The 14896-nt window shown below is 44.9% G+C and overlaps 1 protein-coding gene and 1 long non-coding RNA gene across 21 annotated transcripts in view; one reads left to right on the forward strand and one right to left on the reverse strand.

Annotated features, from left to right (window-relative positions):
* FGGY (FGGY carbohydrate kinase domain containing) overlaps window positions 1-14896 on the forward strand; it is a 425082-nt gene that overhangs the window by 319852 nt on the left and 90334 nt on the right. For 15 of the 16 annotated variants that reach the window (XR_004348564.1, XR_004348561.1, XR_004348565.1 and 12 more), the window contains 2 exons: window positions 3126-3200; window positions 9037-9157. Coding sequence is in view for 11 of the 16 variants with exons in the window: in XM_032623526.1 (XP_032479417.1) it covers window positions 3126-3200; window positions 9037-9157 (196 nt within the window). In the remaining 5 variants the exon portion in view is untranslated. Of the gene's footprint in view, window positions 1-3125; window positions 3201-9036; window positions 14591-14896 lie in introns of all 16 variants that reach the window. The other variant, XR_004348571.1, reaches the window with a different exon arrangement.
* Window positions 2887-14896, reverse strand: part of LOC116749344 — a 68492-nt gene continuing 56482 nt past the window's right edge. For 3 of the 5 annotated variants that reach the window (XR_004348581.1, XR_004348583.1, XR_004348582.1), the window contains 2 exons: window positions 8994-9163; window positions 2887-3198 (listed from right to left, as the gene is read on the reverse strand). This is a non-coding gene — a long non-coding RNA (uncharacterized LOC116749344). Of the gene's footprint in view, window positions 3199-8506; window positions 8687-8993; window positions 9164-14896 lie in introns of all 5 variants that reach the window. The other 2 variants (XR_004348580.1, XR_004348585.1) reach the window with 2 other exon arrangements.

Genomic DNA, 14896 nt, shown 5'->3' on the forward strand with positions numbered 1-14896 from the left:
ACCCCTCCTCTCTTATGAGTTCTTACTAATTGAGAAGAATATCAGAGCCAGTTATTGTCAATACAGAGCCCTGGGGTTCCTAATAACTTAATAGGAGAATGACTCTTTTTTTTTTTTTTTTTTTTTTACATCTTTATTGGAGTATAATTGCTTTACAATGGTGTGTTAGTTTCTGCTTTATAACAAAGTGAATCAGTTACACATATACATATGTTCCCATATCTCTTCCCTCTTGCGTCTCCCTCCCTCCCACCCTCCCTATCCCACCCCTCCAGGCGGTCACAAAGCACTGAGCTGATCTCCCTGTGCTACGCGGCTGCTTCCCACTAGCTATCTACATTACGTTTGGTAGTGTATATATGTCCATGCCTCTCTCTCGCTTTGTCACAGCTTACCCTTCCCCCTCCCCATATCCTCAAGTCCATAGGAGAATGACTCTTATATAAAAAGTCAAATTCCTCCCCTACCCCCATCACAGTTTATCCACCTCTGGCACTCGGGACCCTCCTGTGGATGGACGTGTGTCTGCCAAGCAGACACACACCCAACCACGTGGAGGGTCACGACTTGATTCGCATCTCATTGATGACCAGCGATACGAGGCCAGAGGCAGCCTACCTTCTGGGCTGGCTCTGGAGGAGAGCTCTAAACTGTGGCCCAATCAACTTTCCCAACAGACCACCAACAGAGATGCTGTTGAGGCCAAGCCAGTTTTGGAGATGAGTTAAAGAGAGACCATTTATGACTAGTGATCTTTACCCAGGACCAATGCACGCCCTGGGGCTGGTTGCTCACACAGGGTGTTCAGCTGAGGGGGGCATAGGGCAGGGCTGACATCCTGTCCACTCTGTTCCTTTTTAAAATTCACTCTTCCAGATGGGATGCCTTTTGCATTTAGTCCACCTGGAGGGAGCACCTTTTTCTAATTCACACGAAGACTCCATATAAGCTACAGGGTGACTACTTTTACTCCAATCTCGTACAAGCCACTCCTCTGACGAGGAAGGGTAAGTGTGGAGTTTGGGGGAGTGGATAGAGCATGCAGTAAGCAACTAGAAGTGATGGTCCAGTGTTTTTCTCTCTTGGGGCATGGAGGAAATATACCCCTCCACCTCTGTGAATATATGAGGGGCTGAGGTAGTAAATACTGTCCTCTCATAATTGTATAATATGACAGAGAAGGATAGGATGTTAGGAGAGAGAACGGTGTGCAGAAGGAAAAAGGAGCATTGAAGTGTCACTTACACATTCAGCAAATATTAACTTAGCGCCACTATGTGCCAGGCGCAGTGGCAAGCATGGGAGATACTGTGGTGAGTAACACAGTCTATTGGGACACCTAGGTTCGGGCTTCATGAACCTCTGGACTCTCTCTTAAGCAAATTATTTTCTCCTCTGAAATGAACTTCTGTGATATCTGTGTTGCTCCTGTTCTCCTAGTTCTAACATTCTTATTGTTCCTTTAGGTCTCTAGGGACCTTTCTGAGAGATGTTCCTTCACAGAGTTATTGGCTGGGGAACATGCATCTTTAGAGCTCCTTTCTGATTTCTCATTCAAACCTCTCATGCTCCTGTGTGTTCAAATCAAAGCCGTTATTCTCACTGACTGACCCCATGATCTTCCAAAAAAAAAAACACCTATCAGCAGGTAGCACTACTGAATTTAGGAATACCCCCTTCTGCCAACTTAGATGAGTAATCAGAACAGCTGGAACACAAGTTGCTAAGTGAGGACAGGAAAGACTAGACACTGGCGAAGAAAGCAGGGCTGACCCCGGGCAGAATCACTCATAGAAGACAGGGAAGGTGCTTCTGCTTCAGAATGAGGGCAACGGGGGGAGAATTTTTCACATGATCAGTTTGCATTTGAGAATAAGCACTAGCTCCCTTGTAGAGAGGAACAAGCACCATTAGAAACAGGAAGGTTTGATCAGGACCTATTTTAGCAATCGGGAAGAATGCGATGGAGGCCTGGATTAAGGAGGTGAGTGACAGTGAGGACAAAGAGAGGGGATGGCTTCAAAAAAGATTCTGGAGCTCAAATGTATACGACTTGGAGACTGATTAAATCCTGGAAGGGAGAGAAAAGTCAGGGGAAAGTGTTCCCAGGTTTCCGGTTTGGGCAGTGGAGTGGCATCTGTGCCCTGTAACAGGCCAAGGCTGGCCCCTTAATCCCCGCTGGGGGTGGAATCTGGAGAGAATAGTAAATGGGGCTGGAGCAATGAAGGACAGGGACCTTGGTAGACCACTAGGCTCTCCTATTTTAGTACAGACTGCATGTCACCTCCTCATTGAACTCAGGACCATACACACTGTAGGGCCTGAGAAAAAGTATGTTACGTGAATTAATTTTGTAATGAAAATCTAAAGTGAACTCTGGCGTTGATGCCCACCAACTTCAGACTAGGCTTGAAGAAACCAGCAGTCTTCACCCTCTAGAAATGTCCCAAGCGGACACCTTCATGAATGGGAGACATGAAAGTGAAACTGTGAACAAGTCTTGAAACTACCCAAATCCAACATCCTGTTCAGTTCTGGAATCTCTCAGAAATTGACATACTCCATATAAGCATGTGGTTCTGATTGACTCTAATGGGATTCCCTGGTAAACCACAGATTCTAAATTATCCCCTAGTAGGTATCACATTTATAGTAGACATGTTATCTTACTCTGAATACCCCCTGGATGCTGGTCCACTGAATCCTGACAGTAGCAGAACTAGGAATAAGATCACCTTTTACTAGAGTGCCACTGCTACGTGTTCATCTCTATAAGCCAAAGGAAATAGGTGTTTGTAATAAAAGAGTCATGTTTTTAAAGAAGAAACATATTTAATTCCATGCTAAGAAATATCAAACACAATCTCCTAAAAAAAAAAAATCTCCTTATAGTATTTGTTTTATTTTTCTTTAATCCAAGGCAAGGCATTTTCTTTGGGGGAAGAAGGGATACTTTTTCCCAGGTCTGGAGATTAAACAATTCAGTAGTCACTTCACGTTCAGCTTACAAAAAGGGGATTTGCATATGAACTTGTTTCGGCAAGAAAACACATCTGAACGTGTTTCATGGGAACTATCTCTAACCATGGCGCCATCTCCTTCTTTTCTTTTCTTCATCCCTACAGGTCACTGGATTGAAACTATCTCAGGACCTCGATGATCTTGCCATTCTCTACCTGGCCACAGTTCAAGCCATTGCTGTAAGACAATTTAATGCCATTTTAAAAGAGACTTAGGTCTGTTAACAAACTTTAGACCACATACTCCCCAAGATACATCATATGCTTTTGTGACAAAGATTCTAGGGAGCTTGCCAAAAATAGATGCTTGTCTGTGCAGAAGGAAATTCTAAAGGTCTTTACCTGCTTTACTAGTAGCCTCACATAGCTGAAAGCTAAAAGGAGTTAAAAGCTTTGAACATCATGCTTACCATCTATCTAATCTGTCTTCTAAGTTCATTAAATAGAAGCAAGCAAGTAGATGCCATGTATGCTTGCATTAAGAAGAGCTGGCGTTAAGATTGTCCAGATTTATAAAACACGTGATATTGTTCACTTTGCAAAGGATCCAGTCTGGGGTTCCTTTAAATAGTAAGCTTCCTTGGAGCATGAAAATGTTTATTTTTATAATTAGCTGCTCAAATGAGAGGTTTGGATGGTTAGGGAAGGAGAAAGGGGGGAATTTAAAGTGTTAGAAGCTTCTAAACTGAAGATCAATCAAAAATGAAAACAAACTCCTAGAAGCCCAAACATCATTGTCCAAGGACTCTTATTCTCTAGGGGTGATCCATGAGTGAGCTACAGAAGGGTTCTAAACCCTGAAATCACACACGAAAGTTTGCACGTGTGTGCGTGTTAGAAATTGCATTTGAAGGGAGTGGGTCATGCCTTTCAGGATCTCAGAGCTGGTAGGAACCCCAAGATAACAGTTAATCTAGTGAGGCTTAGCTGATCTGGAAAGAGAATTGGGGACCAATAGAAAGGAAAAAATCAGTTCACTGAATTCAGAGTCAAAATTTATTTTTCAGAAATATACCTATTTAAACAAAGTACTTTTGTTTATTCATGCTATATGGACATATTTATATGCTATTCAGTCTCTTTCTCCACATACCACTTTCATATCCTCATTGCTTCAAATAGTAGAATTACATGCACTTTTTTCTGTATATCCATGTCATCAACAAAATTGCTTTTCTTATGTTTTAGATTTATCCAGGTACCAAGTACACACAATAAGAGAGCAGAACTGGCCAACTCAATTAGATTAAACAGTCCTTCTTAGCTTATAGACCAATTTGACTGTATCTTCCTGAAACAACTATCTTATTAACAGCCTGTCCAGTTCAGTAATATCAGTCAGCCTGCTTTATTTATGGTAACTTGGTCAAAAAAAGACAATTCTGACATCTATCAAAATGGCGGGAGTTGACTACCATGAAAAAATGAAAATGGAGAACAAAAATACGCATCAGTAATAAAGACAGTTATTTAGCAATCCTGCTTTACAGTAAAGATAATAATAATATTGATAAATAATATAGTTTGGGGATATTATGTACCAGGAACTATGCCAAATATTTTACATACGTTATCTGACTTTACCTTATGAGGGAAGTATCATAATCCCCCTTCTGAAGATTAGAATCTAAGCCTCAATGAGGTTAATTAACTTGATCGGTTTCATACAGCTAGTAAGTGGCAGAGCTGGGATTTGAACCCACAGCTTTCTAAAATAAAACTAGGTACACGATGAATTGAGGAGCTTTTTTTGTTTTTGTCTTGTTTTTTTGAATTTTATTTATTTTTTATATAGCAGGTTCTTATTAGTTAATCTATTTTATACATATTAGTGTATATATATATGTCAATCCCAATCTCCCAATAACTGAGGAGCTTTTATTTTCTGATCTTAATATCACTGTGTGAAAAGTCTTACAGTGGAATGAGCCACTTGCATTAAAATAAATAATCCTGGAAAATCAGAGCTGTGTGAGGCTCTTCCTTCTGAGTCCATGCTAAGAGGGGGGCATGAAGAACGAGACCACACAGATGAGCCAAGGGGCACCATCCTGTGATGACAACCACTGGTCCCTCTCACTGACACCCACTCTCTGTGCCAGGCACCAAACAGGGTACTACACCCACCTGTGAGTAAGTAACCCAGTCAGTAGGTGGGGTTGTCCTCATTTTACAGACAGAGGGAACACTGCTTGCCAGGGTCAAACAGCTAGTGTATGGTCGAGTCAGAATCTGAACCTCTCTCTACTCTTAAACTTTTGCTCTTTCCACGTTACCATGCTGCAATTTTCTTTGATTGCTTTGTAAAAGCTACATGATTGAAATAAGCCTTCAGGCATTCCTGAGAACAGTTTTGATTTGACACATCTTAGACAACATCATTAATTTGGCCAGGATTGTCTCACAGAGGTCCCCTTACTGGTAAGAAGTCCAAGAATGTATAAATTAGGTTAAACCTAATGCAGGCTGAGGGCTGGGATGGGAGAAAGCCAACTGCATTTTCCCAAATACTACACACTTGGAAAATCAATTTTGTATGTAATGGGCCATACAGATATTAAAAGCTATCATATTTATTCTGTCCATTGTTTTAATGACCTTTATAATACCATGAAGAGAAGGCAATTTAAGACAGATTTTTCGATAAGGCTATGTTGTATAGTCAATTGAGCTGTGCGGAGTTCAGTCTGTTTTGCAAAAGTATCTGGGCATTCTGATCTTTTAGTGCCTTTGTGCATTTTAATGTGCATTTTAATGAAGCATTCTGATAACAGATACTTTCCCATGATGTTCACCTTGAAGAAAAAAATGTGTTCATTGACTCTGAATATAGCCTTTACACCTATTTGTTGTGAAGTTAAAGTTAAGCAAATTCTTCTCTGTAGTAATATCTACGGTTGATATTTTGTAAGAATGGGATGAAATTAGAGATATTGTAATGAAGTTAACTTGGGACTATGCAAAACCCTCCATGAAGTGAAATTCTCTCTTGACCAAGCTTAATTGAAGGAACTGTCAAACACCCAGTTTATTCATAGCCTGTTCATCTATAGCTTTCTTTGCAGAATAGACCCTTAAAAAGTACTATTTGCATTTGAAGTCTCTCCATTTGCATTTGGTTCTGTACATTCCCAGTGGAATAGCCTAATTTTAATTTAAATTTCTCTGTGAAAACATTTTTTCCAGAAAGGTGAGCACAAAATCATTTTAGCACAAAGCCCTTTGGTGGGGCATTTAAGGAGGGTGGAGTGTTTCACACAGTGGCGTCTGGGACACCGAAAGGGAAGGCCCTGTAACTAACCGGGCAGCCCGAGTGGGAAATTCCTGCTGACAATGCCACATGGGAGAGAGACAGGCTGTCACAGCCCCTCTGGAGCGAGTGCCTCTTGTTTGGATTGCTTCTTGCCTTTTCCCAGGGAATGTGCTTTGTGTTACTCTCCTCTCAGGCCTGCTAATCACATGAGCCCTCAGGTCTCTGATTTTAGAAACATCAGAAATATCAATTTTGCATGGCATTTCCACGCATATTGGGAGGCAGCTTCCCCTCCCCTAAGGCAGATTGCATGGCTTTAGGCAAACTATAGAAATCCTAAATGGGGATAATAATATGCAGTTTTTGAGTGTTTCGTGAAATTAGAGGTGATATTAAGGAGCATAGCAGAATGCCTAGCATAGAGCTAACAACCAGATTGGCTCTCATCTCTAAACACCCTCCCTGTACTGGACACGCCTATGAGCTTCAGATACACTGTCTACAGCAGCAAACTTGTAAGATAGATGTTACTGTATTTCAGCAAGTCTAAGACCACATTTTAAATTTTTGTTGCATGTTAGCATTTCAGACAATCCATGGAGTTATCAAATGAAAAATATGGTGTTATTATTCCCATTTTTAAAATGATAATTGAGTCATGGAAAGGTTAGGTATGGATTTGATTCAAGAAATAGGTGAAATGCCTGAATGCCATCCCAGCTTTTTTTAAATTCAAAAGCCATGCTCCTATCTCCTGCAGATTCATGCCCCTGGAGTACACTAGGGTTACCTGGAATCCACCGACACCAAATGATCCATGGTAGATGTAAGGGCATTTGTAGAACGCCTGAAATTAGTTATAATATTATTTTATATATGACTATTTTCTGGGGAGGTCAGTAGGTTTTATCATATTCTCAAGAGGGTTCATGACCCCCCCAAAAGCTTAAGAAAGAACATCTGGGGGTAATCAGCCATATTCAATAAGCAGGATCTGGCCTTATAGGGTACAACATGTTTTAATTTTTTTTTTAACACACTACATCTGTGGATGATCTTTGGAGGCCCAAGTTTTACCTAATCCATATTCTTACCAGATTCACTAATAACTTCAATAAACCTGAAGATCTATGGGCTGGAAATCTTGGTTCTGGACTGCCCCCATCCCTCATCATTTACTACACAGCAATCAGGATTTCACACCCCCCTGGTCCCCAGATCACCCTCTAGCCCTGCCTCTCGCAGAGGCACCCCCTGGTCCCAGGGAGACAGCTCTCCGGAGAGTCCTGTGAAAGAAGCTTCCACATCCCCCCCACTCCCCAGGGGTCAGGGGAGCATTCTGATAACTTCCTAAGCCCTCTTCCTTTACTTTGGTTAAGCCTCTGGTGCTGCATGCCCTCAAGCTGAACTGTCTTCTCCTCCTCTGTGCACCTGAACACCGTCTTCCCAGCACCACTGTCACACCTTCAGCGAATCTGTGATACTCTTCTCTCCAGCCCGAACCCCGCCTTCTTGGTGGTGGCACCATCTCTGGCCTCCCAGATCCTTGACCTCCGTATTCTCTCTTGACCTCCTCGTCCCCCTTGACCTTCTCCTCCATCCGCTTCAGCCCCTCACTCCCATGTTCACACCTGGGACTTGGTCATCCCCCAAAGTTGCTTACTCCCTGAATATCTCAAGGGCTATCTTGCCACCAAAAAACCCTCTCCCTCATTTCTCCCCAGAGCCACTTTTTCAATCATCGCCATTAGGCTGCCTCCTGAGATCATATCACAGTTCATTTTTTTGTTTGTAATCCTTCTCTCATTAAAAAAAAAAAAAAAAAAAAAAAAATGATGATTTTTGGACTTCCAGTTTTTGAACTTCCTAGGAAATTATGATTTTTTAGCTACTCGAATACCCTAGCTAAAAGTAATGACTTACACATTAAGATTCACCTCGATGACCCTGTGGTAGTGGTCTCTTGTCAAGCATCAGTAATTTTTACTTTAGTGAACTGAGCAAGACAAGGACGATAGATAACACATTTTCAGAAGAAAGGAAGACACAAGGGCTGAAGTGAAAATATGGTGAAGCCCTAAGCCAACCGGAGCATGTGGTTTCTGCGTCATCCGAGATCACTAAGGACTAACTGGGAATGGATTCTGGCACTGGAAGCCTCCTTATTAGAACCACTACCTGGTTTCAGGTGGTAACAAAGGTTCTCTTGCCAGCCTGAAGTCTTGTGTCCTACCTTCTTTGTGCAGTTCAAGCCGTCTTTCCATGTTTCTGCTGCTGAGTTTGTCGGTGCCATTTCCAAGGAACAAACTTCTTTAGTTCCTCTTTAGGGAAGGGAAACTGACTCAGAGATCTCCAACTGTTATCATTGGAGTAGAGCTGCCAATGACTCCATTCCCCGTACCTCATGGAGGACCTGGGCCATAATGGACACTCATCAAATATGTATTTGAACGAACTGTGTTAATATGCACCATGTTAACATTGTCAACTCTTTTTGTCAACATTGTATAACTACTGATAGAAGCAAATGGTGCAATGATTCAGAAGATTTTGGAGTCAGGCAGGCCCAGGTTGGAATTCCCGCTCTGCAACTTAATATAATGGTGTGATCACGGGCAATGTAACCTTGAGTCCTGACTTTCTGAGGTAGTGTATCTAGAGCTCCTAGTGCGGCATCTAGTACTGGGTAAACACTTAGTAAATGTTCCCGATCAATTTACCTTTGCTACCGTACTGATGCTTTCTTCTGTTCTTCCCTTTAAGTTCGGGACGCGCCTCATTATAGAGGCCATGGAGTCAGCAGGGCACTCGATCAGCACCCTTTTCCTCTGTGGGGGCCTCGGCAAGAACCCCCTTTTTGTGCAAATGCATGCGGACATTACCGGTAAGTCTAAGAAGAAGGAGAGAAAGTCATTGTAGGCTTGGCAGCAAATGGGCATGGCCAAGATCTAGACAGGGTAGAGAATAGGAAGATATAAGTAGTGTGCCAAATTATTTTGAGTATTTATGTTAAAATGTATTTTTTTTCTTAAGACAGCTATGGTTGTCACAGTGGGGAAAGTGACTTCTATGTGTATCTATTGGGTCATGGTAAGAAATGAGACACGAGAGGTCAGCAAGGACTAGATCTTAATTCAAGTATTTACTCAACAGTCTTGAGTACCTCTTCTGATCTCCCCCACTGTGGGCAGTATTGAAAATAACAGAGATGAAGACATGATCCCTGCCCCCAGGGAGCTCAGGGGCTATTGAAGAAGGCAGACAGCAGACATGTCAAATCCAGTGTGGCGAGAGCTCTGAGTGAGAAAAGCACAGGGTATTGGAGAAACACCATGGGCCACCTCGCCCTGGTTTGGACCTGTGACGGTCCACAGCAAGTGACTGGAGGAAGTGATAAGGAGACTGTTTGAAGAAAGATTGCAGAGCCCAGCCATGGTGGAAGCTGTGGGTGTCTGGCTGCAGATGGGGGTTTGGGCCCTAAGACCCCCAAGATCCTGTGATTCCTTCTCGGCTCATCAGAATCAGGGATCGTGACACAGATGGAGAGAATCCAGGGTAATGGGCTGATCTCTCTGTGATATGAGCAGACAAAAGCAGAGCAGGATCTGTAGTGCAGACCCCTGGGCCCCAAGGAAGGGGCCCCATAGGCAGGAGGCTTGCTGCTGTCCCAGAGGCTGGCCTGGGCTTCCATCCCTCTAGACCTGTGCCCTCATGCCCCTTGCTCCTTTCTCTCCCTGTGTCTCCTGGGGACTGATGTGCCCCCTCCCCACCCCATCCCGGGGTGGCCAGGCACCAGGGCTGGGCAAGGATAGGGAAGTAGGAGAGAACTGGACCCTGCTCACAGCCCCACCTCCAGTCTCGTCTGAGCCCACCCTCCACTGGCCTCCATTCATCATGATCTCTTGCTGTCCCCTGTCCCCTGGATTCCTTACCTCTGACAGCTGGGTGGGTCCAGGTTTCTGCCCCTGACTCTCCCTTCCCCCTCCAGGCCATGCAGATCCCTGCGGGTGAGAGCTTTCCCAATCATGATGGGCAACATTTACCCCCTGCACATCGTGAGATCAAACTAAATAAGTTACTGATCCCCATCTTAGAGGTAGGGAGGCTGAGGCACAAGCCAGAGAACAGTCTCAAAAAGCACACAGTCTAAGGGTAAATATATAAAAATAAGTATAGAAATGACTACCATTAACCACGCTCCCACTCTGTGTTGATATGAATCACTCTATTTACATTTAATCCGCACACACCACCAAAAGGTAGAAATTGGTGTCCCCACCTTACAGACAAGGAAACAGGGTCAGGAATGTGAGTTAAATTAACTGTCCAACGTCAGACACCCAGTAGGGGCAGGACCAGGATTGTACCAGGTGTGTCCAGGCCCAGCATCCCCTACACTATGCTCTGACCCAGGCTTCTTAACTTTTCTGCCCGGTTTGTAACCATTTGATGATGACTCCTCCTTTCCTAAAGTGTCCAAAACCTATGGAAGTAGGCCATTCTGAGGCAGAAAGAAGAAAGACGTAAAAAAGAGCCCAGATTACCTTAGATTTTCCCTAGGAGAAAAGCCATGACTACATTTTATCTCAAAGTCAGCTAGCTTGTTCAAGTACGGTTCAGACTTAAAATCTGATCTGTGAGTGACTTTTTAATTTCCAGCCTCCAAAAAGCCACCAAAACTTCCTACCTGGATTCAGGAGGGGAGATAAAATCAACCTTGGCTAACATATCACCCAAGGGAATGGGAAACTGGGGCCCCAAGAGCAGGGTAGCCTGTGTGACCCAGGTCCTGACTCTGCACCGCTGCTCCAGCCTTTATGAAAGTGAGTTCTCTTCCAGGCCTCACACCCCTGAGCTGACTCAGAAGCAGGGGTGCAGTGGCTTCAGAGAAAGTTCTGCTTTGGAAACTGTTCTCCTTCAGGCTCATGAATGAAAAGGCTGTTAATCGTTATTTGGATTCCAATTGAAACTGGACCCTTTGTCTCTGACTATGGACCAGTTACAGTTCCGGACAAAGGGGCCTTTTCTTTGGCCTGAAACTCCTCTGCCTTGGGAAGCCGGTGATTGACAAGTGATGGCAAAGTGCATCTGCCTTTAAATGCTTTGGGTTCTGCTAAACTCATTAATGCGTCAGATAAAATAGTTCACATTCCAGGCAAAGCTGCCTTCTTCCTCTCCTTCACGCAGCATTCTGAGAAAAGAACACATTTGCATTTGTTTCTGCAAAAGATGGGTACACAAGCCGGGGGTGTATAGGTAGAGTGTTTGGTGCCTTTAAACGTTGTAATTGCTCTAGTTTTCCTGCAAAGAAAGCTGTAGAAAGAACCATAGACCTGGTACATGATTCTCAGGAATAACATGTGGAAAACACGGTGGAATTTGGGAGATGCTTTGGAGATAGTGTGGAGTAATGGAAAGAGCAGGGGACCAGCTCTGTGACTTTGGGCAAGTTGCTTTACCCCTCTGAGCCTCATTTCCCTCTTCTGAAAGGTAGGGATAATATTATTTCCCTCATATAGATCATGCTGAGGGATAAATACTCACAAGTTTGTGAGCACCAATCTCTGTGCTTCACTTAAAATAGGTGTTCAATAAATGTTAGCTCACTTCTTCCCTGAAGGCAGCCCCACGCCAGAAAGGTGGTGCATTTCAGGAAAAAAGAAGTTAAATATTTTTTAAGCAAATCTTTGCCATTTGGGGAACAGTCTGCTCCTGCTCTGGGCAAGCAGGGAGAGTAGGGTTTTGCCAACTTGGGAAATGTCCTCTACGTGAGGAGGAAGAATCTCGTTGTACCCTGGGCATATAGTTAACTGTGGTTTCAAGAAATACTTGGTGTGTACTAAGTAATTGTAGGTTTCCCTCACTGACTTGGGACGAAATGTTCCTCCTAAATTTTGTTTTGTAGAATTCTGGCAGTTTCCGTAGGGCTTTCCCTCTTCCCGCCTTATTCATTATTTCACTCATTTACTCCTTCATGTATTCATTCTCTGAGTACACATGCTGAGCTTGGCGCGAGCATGCAAAGAAGAACAATAACGGCCTGCCAAGAGGGCCATTACAAACAGAAAAGTGCTCTCGTGCTCTGACCACTGTCCAGCGAGGACGGAGTACCCAGAGGACGTTGGTGGCAGCGTGAGTCAGATCCAGGCAGAGAACAGATGACACACTCAGATTGGATTAACTGGAGAACAGTCGAATAAAGGGTCTATTTACAGAGGTGTGGGCAGGGTTGAGGGAAACCCCGGTCACCAGGCGGTACCATGGGGCTGCCCGCAGTCAGACCACCCCTAGGCTTGCAGGGGCTGGGGCAGGAGGTGACCCACCTGAGACTGAGGGGCTATGTGAAGAGGGGCCTCGTGGCTGGAGACGAGCTCAGTCCAGGATGTGGCCGGAGGACAAGGGGGCTACAGACTTGGTCCACACGGCAGTGTCCCAGGACCCAGAACAGGTGTTGGGGCCGAGGTGAGAAGAGGGTGGGAATAACTGAGATACGGTAAACATTAAGAATCATAATAGCCAATGCCAATTTAGTGCCTCCTCTAAGCACTTTTAACCCTCACAGCAACTCTGTGAGATCAATGGAAGTTTAACCTCATTTTGCATCTGGGAAAACAGGCACAGAGGGGTTAAGTAACTTGCCTAGGATCACACAGCTAAGGCAGGGAGGAAGCCAGAATTCAAACCCTGGCAGCTTGGCTCCAGAGCACTTTGGGCTGCAACTGGAGAGCTGATGGGGGATCCACCCGGCTCCTCTGGTTTCCCGTTCCCAAGGAGAGGGGCCTGTGAGTAGTTCCTCCCTGCTCAGAGCAGTGAAGCTTTGACAGGGTAAGGAGGGCTAGGAGGCAAACAGCATGTGGAGTGCTGTCTTCTGAAAAGTCCCAGGGCCATGGGATGGTCATGGTCACACCCCCGTCCCCATGATCCCCAGACTCTGCAAAGCCTTGCGGTGCTCTCTCCTGATGCAACCAACACAGCCCTTCCGCGTGGCCTGGTGTCTTTCCTGCCCCTCTGGATGGTTGATGGGCAACCTGCCCCATCCTTTCCCTGTGGTCCACTTTCCAACCCAGATGGAGTGCATGGAGGAGGGCTTCACCCCTCACTGAGATTCATCCTAACAATAGAGGCCACCACTCTCAGGGGCTTATCGTAGGCCAGGAAATGTGTTAAGCCCCATATGTGCCCTTTTTCATGGATCCTCACAGCAAACCTGTTATCATCCCCATTTTACACAGGGAGAAACGGAGGCTAAAGGGTTTAAGTGACTTGCTGAAGGACACAGGGCTAGTGGAACCAGGTCTGAGCTTTTCCCAGAGACCCTACCCCACCTGACACTTGTCAGCAAAGTCTCCAGTGCTGGCCCTGCAGTATGGGGCTGGTATTCCTAAGTCCACTGGGATATGTGTGGGAATTCTTCCCCCTACCCCCTTTGTCTGGGATGGCTGGGGCAGCTGCCCCAGCCCTGGGGTAGGACAGTGAGTTAGGAGATGGTGGGAGCACAGAGGAGGATGTGTCAGGGAACTCTTGCCAGAAAAGATAGGAAGAGAAATCCGGTCTTTGGAAAAATAATGTCTTGAGTAGAGGAAGATCTCACACACAGGTCTGGCCACAGAGCTTACCTCTGTGGAGTTTGCTGCCATCTCCTGATTAGCAAATATATTTATATTTTATGTACTTTTCATTTCATATACACACACATATAAGATACTAAGAATTCTAAATTATTCCTATTCACCTTAAGTCCACTGTGAACCTTCAGCCTCTGGGAGTTGTCATGTGGAGTGTTCCTCCCTGCCTGGTGGACCCCTGCTCATCCTTCAAATGCTTGTTTAATCCTGAGCTCCCCTGCTCTGACCCCCTTCCCCATCTCGAAAATTCATTCATTCATCACGTGAGCAGTTACAATGTGCTAGACGCCGCTCTCAATTCCAGGGATTCAGCAGTGGACAAAAAGTCCCTGCCCTCATGGAGCGTATGTTCTAGCAGGCAAGACAGACAGTAAACAAGAGAAGTAATAACACGGTGTTGGAAGGCAATGAGGAAATCATGAGGTGGGTAAGGGATGTTGTGTAAGTTGTCATTTCACTTCAGATGGTCAGGAAAGCTGCAGTGGGGAGGGATGTTTGCACAGACTTGCAGGAGGGAGTTGCCATGGGGACATCTGGAAGCAAGTGACCCAGACAGAAGGAACAGCACAAGCAAGGGCCCTGAAGCAGATTCAAGAAAGGGCAAGGAGGCCGGGCAGTGTGGCCCAGAGGAGAGGGGAAGCCAATCAGGGTGGGAGAAGTGGCACCGATCCTGGAGGGCCTTGTCAGCCTTGGTAAGGGCTTTGGCTTGTACTCTGAGGCCAAAGGAAGGAAGGATTCATCACACCCTCTCTCACTACTTCCCTTTCCTTAGTGCATCTCAGTTGGAGATCCAACCCCCTGTGTGGCCTTTATCTCTCTCTCATCCATCTCCCCTTTGAGACCTGAATAGCAGGACAGTCTTATTCATCTCTATATCACTGGCCCCGCAGAACACTTCGTTAATGTTTGTTTAACTACTTGAAATGGCAGGTAGCAGCTAGCAGAAGCCTGGAAAACCTGGGCAGAAAGGTCTCCTGAGTTCAGATACATATAGATAG

This window comes from Phocoena sinus, chromosome 1, assembly GCF_008692025.1.
Source record: "Phocoena sinus isolate mPhoSin1 chromosome 1, mPhoSin1.pri, whole genome shotgun sequence".
NCBI classification, from domain to species: Eukaryota; Metazoa; Chordata; class Mammalia; order Artiodactyla; family Phocoenidae; genus Phocoena; species Phocoena sinus.